Source organism: Kogia breviceps, chromosome 10, assembly GCF_026419965.1.
Source record: "Kogia breviceps isolate mKogBre1 chromosome 10, mKogBre1 haplotype 1, whole genome shotgun sequence".
In the NCBI taxonomy this organism is placed as follows: Eukaryota; Metazoa; Chordata; class Mammalia; order Artiodactyla; family Physeteridae; genus Kogia; species Kogia breviceps.
The window spans coordinates 48037075-48051805 of NC_081319.1; the positions used below are offsets into that span (position 1 = coordinate 48037075).

General features: G+C 42.8%; 1 protein-coding gene across 1 annotated transcript in view; it reads left to right on the plus strand.

The window, feature by feature from the left end:
* The window catches only part of ZNF35 (zinc finger protein 35), a 40483-nt gene extending 28183 nt beyond the window's left edge, over window positions 1–12300 (plus strand). Inside the window, 3 exon segments of the mRNA XM_059077369.2 lie at window positions 511–1678; window positions 10043–10047; window positions 11524–12300. Of these exon segments, the coding sequence (XP_058933352.2) occupies window positions 511–1678; window positions 10043–10047; window positions 11524–12300 (1950 nt within the window).
* Window positions 12301–14731: the final 2431 nt, after the last annotated feature.

A 14731-nucleotide genomic window follows, 5' to 3' on the forward strand; every position in this document is an offset into this window, starting at 1 on the left:
TGCTCTTATTGGCCATTACTCATAGGCCATTACTGAGACCTGTCAAAGTTAGGTCCCTATAAGTTCAGGGGCTTGCACTCTGCCTTGCACAAGAGATACTCACTGTGGTGGTTTTTTTCAGGTTGGGTGAACAAGCCTGCTCCAGAGCAGGATGGCTCTGAAATTGATTTGCCAGGGATAGCATCAAAGAGATCCCAAGAGGATGAATACCAAGATTCTACATTTGAAGAAAAATATGTATGTGAGAGCATGAAGGAAAACCCTCCCAGAGAGGTTCCTGGACCATGCCTTTTCCAAGAAGGTTTTGGGGGAATAACTTTCATCCACAAGGAAGCACCTCCAGAAGTGATTAGACAAGGATATAATTTTGAGAGAAGCCTGCTTTTGACCTCAAGCCTTGTTACACATCTCAGGGTTTCTACAGAAGAGAGCCTACATCAGTGGGAGACAAGTAGCATATACACCAATGAGATTTCAGACCAAAGTAAATGTCCAATCTTCTCTACACAGAAAAAATCTTGGAAATGTAGTGAATGTGGAAAAACTTTTAATCAGAGCTCATCCTTTACCCAGCATCAGAGAACTCATACGAGACCCTACGCATGTGAGGAATGTGGGAAAACTTTTAGTCGTAGCTCATTCCTTGTTCGACATCAAAGAATTCACACCGGAGTGAAACCATATGGATGTGAGCAGTGTGGGAAAACATTTCGATGTCGATCATTTCTTACTCAGCATCAGAGAATCCACACTGGAGAGAAACCGTATAAATGTAATGACTGTGGGAATTCCTTCCGCAATCATTCACATCTCACTGAACACCAGAGAATTCACACTGGAGAGAAACCTTATAAATGTAATAGATGTGGGAAGGCGTTCAGTCAGAGCACACACCTCATTCATCATCAGAGAATTCACACTGGTGAGAAACCTTATTTATGCAATGAATGTGGCTCTTCTTTTCGCAAACACTCAAATCTTACACAACATCAGAGAATTCACACTGGGGAAAAACCCTATAAATGTGATGAATGTGGGAAGACTTTCCATACAAAGGCAAACCTCTCTCAGCATCAGAGAATTCATACTGGAGAGAAACCCTATAAATGTAAGGAATGTGGCAAAGCGTTTTGTCAGAGCCCATCCCTTATTAAACACCAGCGAATTCATACTGGAGAAAAACCCTATAAGTGTAAGGAATGTGGCAAAGCTTTTGCTCAGAGCACCCCACTCACTAAACATCAGAGAATTCATACAGGGGAAAGACCCTACAAATGCAGTGAGTGTGGTAAAGCTTTCATTCAGAGCATTTGCCTTATTCGACATCAGAGAAGCCACACTGGAGAAAAACCCTATAAATGCAATGAGTGTGGGAAGGGCTTTAACCAGAATACCTGTCTCACTCAGCATATGAGAATTCATACTGGAGAGAAGCCCTATAAATGTCAAGAATGTGGGAAAGCCTTTGCTCACAACACGTCTCTTACTGAACATCACAGAACTCACACTGGTGAGAAGCTCTATAAGTGTAGTGAGTGTGAGAAAACCTTCCGCAAGTATGCACACCTTAGTGAACATTACAGGATTCACACTGGTGAGAAGCCTTATGAGTGTATTGAATGTGGAAAATTCTTCAGACATAGTTCAGTCCTCTTCAGACATCAGAAACTTCACAGTGGTGAATAAACCTGGCATTCAGGTTATGACAGTTTCTCTAGAGACAGTGACTAGGAATCTGGCTGGGGAAGAGGGACAGGAAGAGTTCCTAGAGGGAAGGATAAAGGAGCCTTGGATACTGCACTTAGGAGGGTGTTTTGAGAAATGGAGGTGGGAGCTTGGAGAATGCAGAGCCTACTCCAGGTGGGCATCTGGGAATACAGGGTAGGAAAGAAGTTTCTACTTTTCAGAGAAATCCTTGCTCTTTGCCACTCCTTTGTCTCCATGTAATTCTCATACCTGGAGGTGCCATTTAAGTTAGCACTGTGTTTCCCTTATTACACCCCTGCTTCACCTTCCCAACTTGTCACCTGTGTTCACTGGTCATAGGCTGAGGTGCTTTTCCAAATTGATTGTCGGTGTGAAAGTGGCAGTGGCTCTGAGGTAGTGCTGAATAGCCTGCAGATGCCTGAGACCGCTCTGACCATGCCACCATGGGGAGGCTGCCCATCTGTGGAAGTGTTCCCATGAAGGGGAGATAGAAACTAGTGAAAATAGAATCCTTAGTCATACATCTATTCAGCAAATAAGGGGATATGTAGCAAGAGCTGGCCTGATTGCTACAGAAAAGTTGGTGAAGAAGGCTTTTATCAGGGTGAGGGAGAGCTTCCTGATCCTTTCAAGCTGGAGAGTGACTTGGGGCTAAGAAGGAAATAAGAGATCAAGAGAGACTTCTCTTGAATGATGTCAGTTTGTGGGAAGGAAGTCAGATCTGCTCAGAGGGTCACAGAGAGGAAGACCTAACCTCTTTCCCAGAGGAATATTATCTTACCCAGAAAGAAAATGGTTTGTGCTAGGCTGCTAGTGCTAAGAAGCCTCAGAGCAGGAAGCCTGCCTGTGACTGAGCAAGTTACCCACATATTCCTGTCCTAGACTAGGCTGTACACCTGTCTCTTGTAAGTTTGGCTGGGGCACTAGTGCACAGGGACCAGGGGAGAAGGGCCCACTAGGATTAACAAAGTGGGACTTGGTTTGTTAGCATTTAGAGAGGAGAAAGCATTAGTGATGAAGTGGTCACCGTAGTGGGGATGGCTAGGTTTTGTGTTACCATGGCATTGGTGGCTCTAACCATGGATTCATTAGATCTCAGATATTTCTGTTTTTATTGGGCCCCTTATTCCAGGATATTTATCATACCCTGCGGATTAGGAGTATCTAGGGAAACACCTCTCGTGGGATGAATTTGGAAAGAATTCTAGAGAGAATTACCTCTTTTTCAAATCCCTGAAAATTGAACTAACACGGTTTGCCATGAGTGTGATGGTATTTTATTCTTTTGAGAGAAAGGAAGGGCATGTTTCCCCTTTATTTCCCTATTCTCTTTCATGTTCTTAACTGCTACCCAGAGATTCAGCTCTGGAAGATTAAGTGAGGATAGCCTTTGACTAGTATTTGAAATAGTCTCTATTCTCTGAAGCTTATACAGTTTTTAAAATATGACCATTAAAAACCTAAAGTAAGTTAATTCTGGAATGGTTATTTGGAACTCAGCATCGATTTTTTTTTTTTTCCAGAGCAAGTGTCTTACAAGCATTGGTTTGAGCAATTAATTACCAATAATGGGAATGTGGCAGAAATAACATACTTTACCCTCTCCAGCTATAAAGATTATGTTCTCAAACCTGCCATAGGACAATTCATAATTGAGTAAATTAATATGGGCAAAAATAACCCTATGAAAACTTTACATTTCATGCTCATGGAAAAACAACACAGTCTACTGAAAGCAAATGTCAATGTATTTTTTTTTCTAAATGAAAAAAAACACTAAACTCATTGCTAGCATGTAGTAAATGTTCAATAAATATTTATTTGTTGAATTAATATATTTTAGTCAAACTTTGCCCACCAAAAACTTTAGGAACTTCCTGATATTTAGAGTAATATTTATATGCTACCATCTTTGGAGTCTTGAGTGGAGATTAGAGAGGAAAGGGAGAATTTTCTTGAGGAAGAAATGGGAAAACCTTAGCAGTGAAAGATGCCTAAGTTGCTGTTGGAAAGATTTTCTAAAGTGGAATGGAGAAAATGTATTAAATGGAGTTTTTAATCCTTAGGTTAAGAGTGTCCGGTACCATTTTTACTTCCTGGGGAGGCAGGAAGGAAAGGAACGTATCATCTTTACTCTCATCCTATATTCTCACCCTTGCAATATTTGCTCCTGATTTTCTCTCAGTTGCTGGCCCACCATATACCTAGCCACTCCAGCTTGGCCCCAAGTCTAGGAATTGTCCTCTTCCTCAGGCTTCCCTCGTCATATCCAATCAATCACTATATGCTGTTGACATTACCTTCTAAGTCTGGAAGCCATCTCTACTGCTGCTGCCTTATTCCAGCTCCCTGGTTTATTTCCTAGGCTATTTTTATGTTTTCCCAACCAGTCTTGCAGTTCTTGCCCCACTAGGCCATCTTTCACATTTCTTCTGGGTGGTCTTTGCAAGACACAACTGTGGCAGCTCTGTTGTTCTCTCTCTGAATAAAGTGCTAGCCTCAACGGGCATCTGAGGCTCCTCATCTGGCCCAGGCCTCCTTTGCCATTCTCAGAGGACATTTCTTGCATGTTCTGTTCCATAGTGCAAGTTTCTGTGACTCATCATCATCTCTGGACTCTACTTTGGCACCTTTGCACATACTGTTTCTATGGCTTATTTGCCTTCCTTGCTTCTGCTTTCCTGGGAGGCTCCCATTTGTCACTTATGAATGTGCTCAGGTAACATCTCTTCAAAGCTGTTTCTGACCTCACATATTTTTGTATTATTTCTGTGTTTTGTAACTTCATCATTTCATGTATCATGTTAGGTTGTAATGGCTAGTTTACAAATCTTTCTCTTTCCACTGAACTGTCAGCTCCATCAGGGCAGGAGCCATGTGAAATTTATTCATCTTTGTATCCTCAGTCTCTGGCATTTCGTAGGTACTCAATAAATATTTGTTGAGCTCAACTGAAATCAAGTCAGACATTTCTCCATGCCCACCTGCAGGTCGTGACTTAGGTCCACAGTTACCAGCAGAAAGGAGGTATACATGAATATACCTGAGCAGAAAGGTGAATACATGAATGTGTCATGAAGTGTTTGCCAGAAGCAAGAATTCTGCACCTTCCTGCAAGGTACAGAGTGTGTGATCCACTCTGATACTTTTTCTTATGAGATCCTACAGAGAGGATCTCATAAGAAAAAGTAATATGTAGCAAAGAATTTTTTTGGTTTTGTTACAAATTAGGCATTTAAATGTCCCATCATAGTCTAACAAAGTGCTTTCAGATATACTGATGTCAGGGTCAACAGGAAGAGGATAATCCATGCAGCTGTAGAAGCACAGCTATGTCAACTGGAATATCCATGAAATAAGAGAGACAGGAGCTGAGCAGTGATGCTGGCCTGGCAGGAGAGCAGTTGAGCTGGAAACCCCAACATGGAAGCTTATGGCTTTCCTTGGGCTCTGGAATGATAAAGAATTAGAATGTGTTGCTTATGTTCAGTATGCAGAAATGTAATTTGTGCCTTCAGAAGGACACGGGATGAGGCCACATGAGATCCTCAAAACGACAGAAGGGAAAACAGAAAGATGGTTGGACTTGCCCAAGGTCACACACCTAGTCTCAGGTAAAACTGAAACTCCAGTGTCCTTGCTTTCCCCTCATATTTCTCTTTACTGGTTATAACTCTGCTCCATGATGCCTCTTTACTTGTGTCTGTTAGGCCCTACTCCTGAGAATGGGAGAAGCTCACTTTAGATCAAGAAGCTTTTTGGCCCGCAGAATAAGACCTTACTGCATGTAAGTGAGGGTGAGAAGTAAGTTAATTTTACATTTTAACCCCATCTTTCTTTCCACATAATGGAGAAGTCTAGTCTTGACCCTGGGTAGCTCTAGTTTCACTCTTGCAGCTGCTGCCTAGAGCAGGGCTGCAAGATCATTTTAGCAGGATCATTTTAGTTTTGTGGAATATTTTTGGTGTCCATTCCTCCAATCCATTTTCCACCTCTCGTTGAAAAATCTCAACCCAAATTGTAGTTAAGCCCCCAGATTCCTGTTTCTAACCTGCTGTGCCTAAGGTACCCTACTCCAGGGTTAGTTTCCACCCAGCGAAGCCTGCTGATTTAGAGATTCTTTGAAGCCTAAAAATTAGGGGGGAAATGAGTAGGCCTAGGCTCTGTGGCATGTGGGATGTTAGGGCTATGGAGGAAGAACCTGCTCTCTGATTCAAAAGAAGTGCTGAGACTGTGACATTGGTAAAAAGAAAGGCAAGCCCAACATTGTTTCTGGCATGTCAGCTAACAGTTCTACAAAGGGTCCCCATTTAGCTGAAGATGGTTAGTGATGGTTTCAGTCTGGCATCTCCACTCCTGTTTTCAGCATCCTAAATGGATTCCATGTGGGGAAAACAATCCATCTGGAAATTTCAGGTAACTTCTTTGCTGCATCTCATTCATTTATTAATTGTTTACTGAGAGCCTACTCACACTAGGGATATGATGGTAAGCAGACAGCCCTATTTTCCTGAGCTTGCAGATCAGTGGGAATGCCTGGAAGTAGGTCAGGTGCCATAATGCCCATGCCTTCATCCCTGGGATACATTTGTCAGGATGAGCCCTTTTGCGCAAATATTCCTTAATGAGGATCAGCAGGATCTAAAGTTTCCCAAAAGTGGGGGCAGGGGTGCTACCTGGAAGGCTTGAAATGTCCTGGAAGCCAGTCAATGGGGGACTGGAGCTGGGATTTGGGGAACATGATAGGACGAACATTTATTGAGCATTTTTCAAGTACTAGAAATTCTTGGTAATTTACACGAATTAGCCTCATTTAATCCTCACAACCCTATGAAATTTGGTATCATTAAGGAATGCGCACAGAGGGGTAAAGTAACGCCCAAGATCACACACTGAGAATCTGAGCTCTTGTCTTTTGGCTGATTGTTGAACAAAGATCCAGAAGGGTGTTTGCGGTTCCTCTGAGGAAGCCAATTATCCGGCAGGTGAGAATGTGTATAAGAGTGTTCTATAAGCTTTGGGAAAACCTTTAGAAGACCTCCAAAGGACCGTGACCTGGAAAAGAGTTTTTAGGAAGATCAGTGTGGTCGAGTTGCTGGGTGAATTAACCTGTAGTAAGAGCTCCCTGTGGCGTCCCCCAGTCTCACTTGCGGTCAGCCCCCTTATCCTGGGAAGAGGTATACTGATGGACTTGCCACTGTTTCTGAGCCGGGGAGGAAGCCCCTGCCCTCCTAGGGAGGAGGCAGCAGCGGTTGCTGGCGTGGCGCGGACTGGTGACGTCATGGCGGCCCAGAGCGCCCAGGAAGAGCTGTGCGGGCGGCCCAGGAGCGCGCAGACGACAGAGGGTGGAGAGGTGTGGCCGGCGGCGCCGCGGGGACAGCGTGGTGAGCGGAGTCGGCCGTACCCGGCTGCGGCTGGTTCCAGAAGGAACCCAGCCGGCCGCAGCGCCTCATCCTTCCGGCCGAGCAGGGCCCTTTGGAGCGGAGGCCCGGGGACCGGGGCCGGCTCCCCTGAAGAGGGAGGGGCGAAAGCTGTTCCAGAGCCCTGGTCTGGGAGTCGGGAGGCCGGGGTTGCATTTGCATGTACTTGAGCCAGCGAACCCCTAAGTTCCGTTTTCTCTGTTCCAGAAGCGAATACTGTTCCTCGCTTTGCCACTTCACAGAGTTGTACGGGTTGAATAAGTATATGTGCAAGTTATCTCTTTTCTTCCATTAAGTTTATACAGAATAGGTGCTGTACGAAGACATCAATAATAATTTAACAGCAGGTACTATTTATTGACTGCTTATCAGTCAGTATTCTTCTAAAAACGTTCTATGTATTAACTCATTTATGCATCATCACCCTATGAAGTAGTTGTTAGCTCCATTTAACATTTGTTAGAAATGGAGTACAGAAAGATAGAGTAACTTACCCAATATCACTTAGTTAATAAATGGTGGAACAGGGATTCAAACCCAGAGACCACTAGCCCAGAGCCCATGCTATATTTGTTTTCAAGTTTGGTAGAGGAAAACGGGATGTAAGCAGAGTATTAAACACAGAATGGAAGGAGCTAGAGTAGAGACGTGTGAAATTTTTCCACAATGTTGAGGAAGTGCCTTGGAAGCGTGAAGAAAACTTTTCCTCAAGGAAGAAATGTGGTGGTTCATACTTGACTTGAATATTAAAATTGTTTAGAAGAGTAACTTAATCTAATTAGAAGTTTGAAGATAATTAGTTGTTCGGTGTCAAGAGGTGCTAGTGGATTGGGATGGATTAGACTGGAAACCGGGTCACTGCCTTTTGATATGGTGGTCTTTCCTTTCTATTCAGAGGGGTTCTTAAAACCTTTCCTTTTAGGAGGGGTTCTTAACATCTTCCAACAGACACCCCCTGTTTTTTGTTGGAGATTTTGCTTCACACCGAGGCAGTCTTATTTGCCTGAAATTCACAGGGCTCTGACTGTGGGAGATTAAGTGCTGGGGTGTTGCCCTGCTATTGACTCAGCCTATTCTTAACAAGAGGGCATCTCACTGCTGGATATATAGTAGCTGCTCAGTTAGTACTTTTCACAGAAATGAATAACCAGCTTCAATCAAAGAGGGACTGGAAGGGCTTGATTTGAGGTTCTTGCTCCTTTCCATCTGTTTTTAGAGTCAAAGAATCACAAAATGTTGGTACTAGAGGCAGCTTTAGATATCATCTAGTTTTTCATTTCACAGATTTTTTAAAAAGTCACAGTTGAAATTGAGTGACTTGCTTCGGGTCATTAAGCAACTTAGGGGCAGAGCAGAGACTAGAACCCAGACCTCTTGACAGTCCACTGCTTGTCTCACTGCCTTCTATTGTAGCCCCATAGTCTTTGATTTCTAAAGTCAGTGACTTCTCCATTAGGTTTTTTTTTGGGGGGGAGGTGCCTTTAGGCTCCAGTCTTATCTCTGGTGGAGGAATTTTTACCCCAGGATGTTTGGTCCGTAAGAGCACCTGCCCTCTTTCTTTGTGCATTGTCACATCTCACTGACTTTCTGTCATTGGTGATACATGCCTACGAGAACAAGGACATTGATTCAGACTTAAAATAGTCATTTGGTTAGGGATGGGCTATTCCTGGATTCCCTTGAATCCAGAGTATGAAGGAAGTAGGCTGACAATTTATGGGTGCTCTTTCTCCTCCCTCTGTGCTTCAAATTCCTGCTCTTCCTCATGAGAAGAGTCCCCAGGAGACAAACCATAGTCACTTGTATTCCTAACAGCTTGTCTCTGGGTAAGTGAAATCTAACTAGAGAGCCCAGGATGGGGCTGCTCAGTAGGCAGACCTAAGGTGGGACCCAGCAGTAACCACTATATCTAGACCCTGCAGACTGAAAACACAGAACCACCCAGAAATGGGACCATCTTACTCAAATCAGATTTAGAGTGGCTTATTGTGAAAGAAAGCTATGGAGTAATTGGTTATAGGATAGATCAGAGTGTGCAGTAATTTTTTTTTTAAAAAAAATATATATATATATATTTTATTTTTGGCTGCGTTGGGTCTTTGTTGCTGTGCACGGGCTTCTAGTTGCAGTGACTTCTCTTGTTGCAGAGCACCAGATCTAGGCATGTGGGCTTCAGTAGTTGTGGCTTGCGGGCTCAGTAGTTGTGGCTCGTGGGCTCTAGAGTGCAGGCTCAGTAGTTGTGGTGCACTACTTAGTTGCAGCATGTGGGATCTTCCCGGACCAGGGTTTGACTCCGTGTCCCCTGCATTGGCAGGCAGATTCTCAACCACTGTGCCACCAGGGAAGCCCCTCATTGTAGTTTTGATTTGCATTTCTCTGATAATTAGTGGTGTTGAGCATCTTTTCATGTTCTTTTTGGCCATCTGTGTTCCTTCTTTGGAGAAATGTCTACTTAGATCTTCTGCCTGTTTTTTGATTGGGTTGTTTGTTTCTTTTGACATAGAACTGCATGAGCTGTTTGTATATTTTGGAGATTCCAACTGTAAACCATTTGTGCAGATACCCCATTGTGTACCAGTTGACTCTCAGCCCCAGTAGATCTGTATGTACCAACATGAAATGATCTCAAAGACACATTCCTTGGTGAAAAAAATCAAATTGCGTAGCAGCATCTATACAATGATTTTATTTATGTAAAAAGAATCAAATGCTATATATGTGTTAAAAATATGGAGAAAAAACTGAAAGAATATACTCCAGATTATCTCTGGGAAGGGGGTGGTTTCGTTTGGGTAGAGTGGGGTAGTGATAGTTATAAAAAGTACTATCTTATCCTGTATACTTTCGTATTATCTAAATATTTTAAGGTGACGATATATCCATGTGTAACTTATATAATTAGAAAACTAAAATAGAAGGAGTCCTCAGGGAATAAGAATGTGTTTGTGTCTCCAGACCATCCAGAGAAGAGGTTGCTCTGATGTGTGGTTCCTGAATATCCATTCTCTGATTCTGTGCACCTTTATTGAGGGTATCAGGTTCAAAGTTTGATGCCGTTAAGATTGTCTAAGTAGTCTACTCTTTCTCCAGTTCTGTGCTTCCTAAGGAGTGTCCTGATGACAACGGTTTGATTCCCATACAGTTTTTCTATACTGGAGAGAATATAGTAACCAGCTGGACATTAAGCATATAAAATTTTCATTGTAAACTAGTGAAGTGACTTTCTGTTTTCTACATCATTTTCCTTGTGAATTTGATTAGTACACATCAGATTTTGAAGCATTTTTTGGCTTCAAGGGTGAGGGCCAGATCCTGGAACATGATGCTAGAAGTTACTGTCCAATGGGGGCTTCTTCCCTAAGGACCACCTCTGTCTTATTTTTATGTAAACAAAACAGTGATATCTTATTTTCTTTCGTTAAGCAGAACTCCAGTTTTCAAACCTAGATCCTTCCCAGTTGTACCTAGGGGCTGAATGTTTTGAAGAGAGAGAGAGGTCCAAAGAGATACCTATCAAGGTGAATGAATAGGGAAGGATAGGTGAGATGGACCTAGCAAAAGTTACAGCCTGGATCACCTTTGAAATCTTAAAAGAGGAACTCTTCAATTATCAATGGTCTGCCAAGGTACTGATTATAGGCAACCTAAGGAAATATAATTACTTTTCACCCATTTTTGAGGACTAGAAACTGTAGGTGAGTGGTAATTTTCCCCAACACTTAACTTACCCAAGATTAATATACTTATCCCTTTCACATTCTCCTACTATTTATCACTCTGGATGATTCTAAATTACCTGGGTCAGTTTTTAGTATTTGAGCGTTTCAGAATCAGTCACAATAGGGAAGTTTATAGATTTACCAAAACCTGTCACTACTTAATCTCTTTCTCCCAATCACCTATTCTAATCTTTTCCCCAGGTCATTGTGATCTTCTTTCTCTATTATTGAGAAGAGGATAAAAATCAGGACTTCACAATGCAGGTCCTCTCTTCTGCATGGAGGACATTTTCCTTTGTGAATTTTTTTTTCAGGCAAGAAAACCAAGCCTGATGGCACAGTGTTAAATGACTTGGAAAGACATGGAGGGTCAGAGAGCCTGGTCATCAGGAGTTCACATTAGGAGAAGTTGAAGATACATGCTGAATAAGGACTAGAAGGGGAAATCCTGCAGGAATGACTGGGAGGACACCATATGCACACAGACCATTCACAGGAGAACAGTGTTACTCTAAGGATAATCATCTTTGAGAAAGTACCTTGTAAGTATTCTGAATCTGAGAGACAGTTTCTTTTAAACTGGAACCTATTAGATGCCCCTTCATCGTGTTACAAAAAGCATGCGTTCCAGCCAGATTTCACTGCAAGTGAAACATCAGAGACTTAAAAGACAAAAGAAACCTTCCAAGTGTAGTGAATGTGGAAAATTTTTTACTCAGAGATCATCTCTTACCCAGCATCAGAAGATTCACACGGGAGAGAAACCATATGTATGTACTGAATGTGGAACTTGTTTCCGTAAACAGTCAAATCTTACTCAGCATCTGAGGAGTCATACGGGAGAGAAACCTTATAAATGTAATGAATGTGAGAAAGCCTTTCAAACAAAAGCAGTCCTTGTACAGCATCTGAGAATTCATACTGGGGAGAAACCCTATAAATGCAATGATTGTGGCAAAGCCTTTTGTCAGAGTCCATCCCTTGTTAAACACCTGAGAATTCATACTGGAGAGAAGCCCTATAAATGCAGCGAGTGTGGCAAAGCCTTCAGTCAGAGCATATGCCTTACTCGTCATCAGAGAAGTCATTCTGGAGATAGACCTTATAAGTGTAATGACTGTGGGAAAGCCTTTAATCAGAGTGCGTGCCTCAGGCAGCATCAGAGAATCCACTCAGGAGAGAAGCCCTACACATGTACCAAATGTGGTAAAGCCTTCACTCAGAACTCTTCCCTTGTTGAACATGAGAGAACTCACACTGGAGAGAAACTTTTTAAGTGTAGTGAGTGTGAAAAAACCTTCCGCAAGCAAGCACACCTTAGTGAACATTACAGAATTCACACTGGAGAGAAAGCTTATGAATGTGCTAACTGTGGGAAATCCTTCAGGCACAGCTCAGCGCTTGCTCGACATCAGAGGCTTCATGCTGGGGAATAAAACTCGGGATGTAACTAGGGTGGAAAGACTTGTATCAGTATGAAAACACTTCTTTTTTTTTCTAAATTATTAGGAGATTAGGACTCAAATCTTCACCTGGGATGAATGTTTTATATGTTGAGCACAAGGCAGTGTGTCCTAAAAATTAAAAAATAGACTCAGAACTAGATAGTCTTAAGTTTGATGGCTTCTCTGCCACTTAATGGGTGTCTGACCTTACCACTCTGAGCCTCAGTTTTTCCCATCCTTCCCAAAGAATAATGAGGATACTTACTAGGGTTGTCTTGAGAATAAAATGAGTGGTATATAATAACTAACTGCCAGTAATTGGTTTTGAGTGATAGATGTTGCAAAAGTTTATAAATCTGGTTATTGAAAACAAAGGCCAACTTTTTGTTTCTCATAATATATTTTTTCTTAAGAATATTCTTTTAGGGGCTTCCCTGGTGGCGCAGTGGTTGAGAGTCTGCCTGCCGATGCAGGGGACGCGGGTTCGTGCCCCGTTCCGGGAAGATCCCACATGCCGCGGAGCGGCTGGGCCCGTGAGCCATGGCCGCTGATCCTGTGCGTCTGGAGCCTGTGCTCCGCAACGGGAGAGGCCGCAACAGTGAGAGGCCCGCATACCGAAAAAAAAAAAAAAAGAATATTCTTTTAATTGGGCTGTGATTTCATACCTAATCTACAGAAGGCTATTTAAACTATAACATATAGATTTAAATAGGAGAACACATTTAAGACCAGTTTCTCCTTGAAAAAATTCAGATTTAATCAGAGAAAAAAGAAATGATTGGGATTTGAGTGGACATTTTGGATACTCTGGAGTTTTATGTAGATTTTGATACCTTCCATTGTTGGATCTAATTTCACTTCAAGCTCTGGACTTCTCGTTTCCATGAAAAGAGAAGCCTCACTAACACTAACTGAGTAAAAACTCGTGTTCAGGACTTTTGTGTGTGTTTTGAGGTGGAGTGGGATGAGGAGAAGACACAGGAGAATAGAGAGGGGGCATAAGATAGAGAATATAAGCCTGTTGATGAGGACGTGGCTTTACTTGTTTTGAAATCTAGGAGCACAACACTGAAGGGGAGCCTCTTAAGGGAAGAGGAGTGTAGGAGACGTTGAGTTCTTAGGCGCCGGCAGGTGGGGCCAACATGAGAATAGCGTCTTGGAGATAAGTGGGTGGCGGTGCCTCACTTACAACAAAGAATGGCTTCTTAGAGCTCAAAAGAAGGAAAGAAATCAAAGGATACTGTTAAAAATTTTATTTATTTTTGGCTGTGTTGGGTCTTTGTGGCAGTGCGTGGGCTTCTCATCGCTGTGGCTTCTTTTGTTGCAGAGCACGGGCTCTAGGCTCGTGGGCTTCAGTAGTTGTGTCACATGGGCTCAGTAGTTGTGGCTCACGGGCTCTAGAGCGCAGGCTCAGTAGTTGTGGTGCACGGGCTTAGTTGCTCTGCAGCATGTGGGATCTTCCCAGACCAGGGCTCGAACCCGTGTCCCCTGCATTGGCAGGTGGATTCTATTTTTTTTTTCTTTTTAAATTTTTGGTTCCATTGGGTCTTTGTTGCTTCACGCGAGCTTTCTCTAGTTGCGGAGAGCGGGGGCTGCTCTTCATTGCAGTGTGTGGACTTCTCATTGCGGTGGCTTCTCTTATTGTGGAGCACGGGCTCTAGGCTCTCAGGCTTCAGTAGTTGCAGCACGCACGGTCAGTAGTTGTGGCTCGTGGGCTCTAGAGCGCAGGTTCATTAGTTGTGGTGAACTGGCTTAGTTAGTTGCTCCGCGGCATGTGAGATCTTCCCGGACCAGGGCTTGAACCTGTGTCCACTGCATTGGCAGGCAGATTTTTAACCACTGTGCCACCAGGGAAGCCCTCAAAGGATACTTTTAATGGTGCTTCATGCAATGCTAATAAGCTACTTAAGGTAAACAAGCACATCTAACTCTAATAGGTACCCTTGTAAGAAAAGGAGATATTTTCCGCATTTCCAGAGTCAGGGATAAAGAAAGAGGAACTTGACTCCCCAAAGTCAAACAGCTAATGTCAGAGTTGAATCTCAGTCTAGATCCTGGTTTTTATAGTACCAGACTCACAGGTAATTTTCCATCACTGAACCTTTCCATTGTGTGAGATGCCAAAATTGTGAAAAACGGGGGGGAGGTATTTTTTTCAACTTAATGTGTGCTCACTGAAATACATTTATAAAATAAGAGTGGAAAAAATTAAAATTACCTACTTTCACCAAGTACATATTCTAAAGTACTTACTTTAGTATATTTATTCTAGCCTTTCTTCTCTGCTTAGCTTTTCTTTCTTCCATTAAAAAAAAAAAAGTAACTCTGGGGAATTCCCTAGAGGTCCAGTGTTTGGGTCTCCTTGCTTCCACTGCAGTGGGCCCGGGTTCAATTCCTGTTCAGGGAACTAGGATCCCACAAGCTGTGTGGGCAAAAAAAA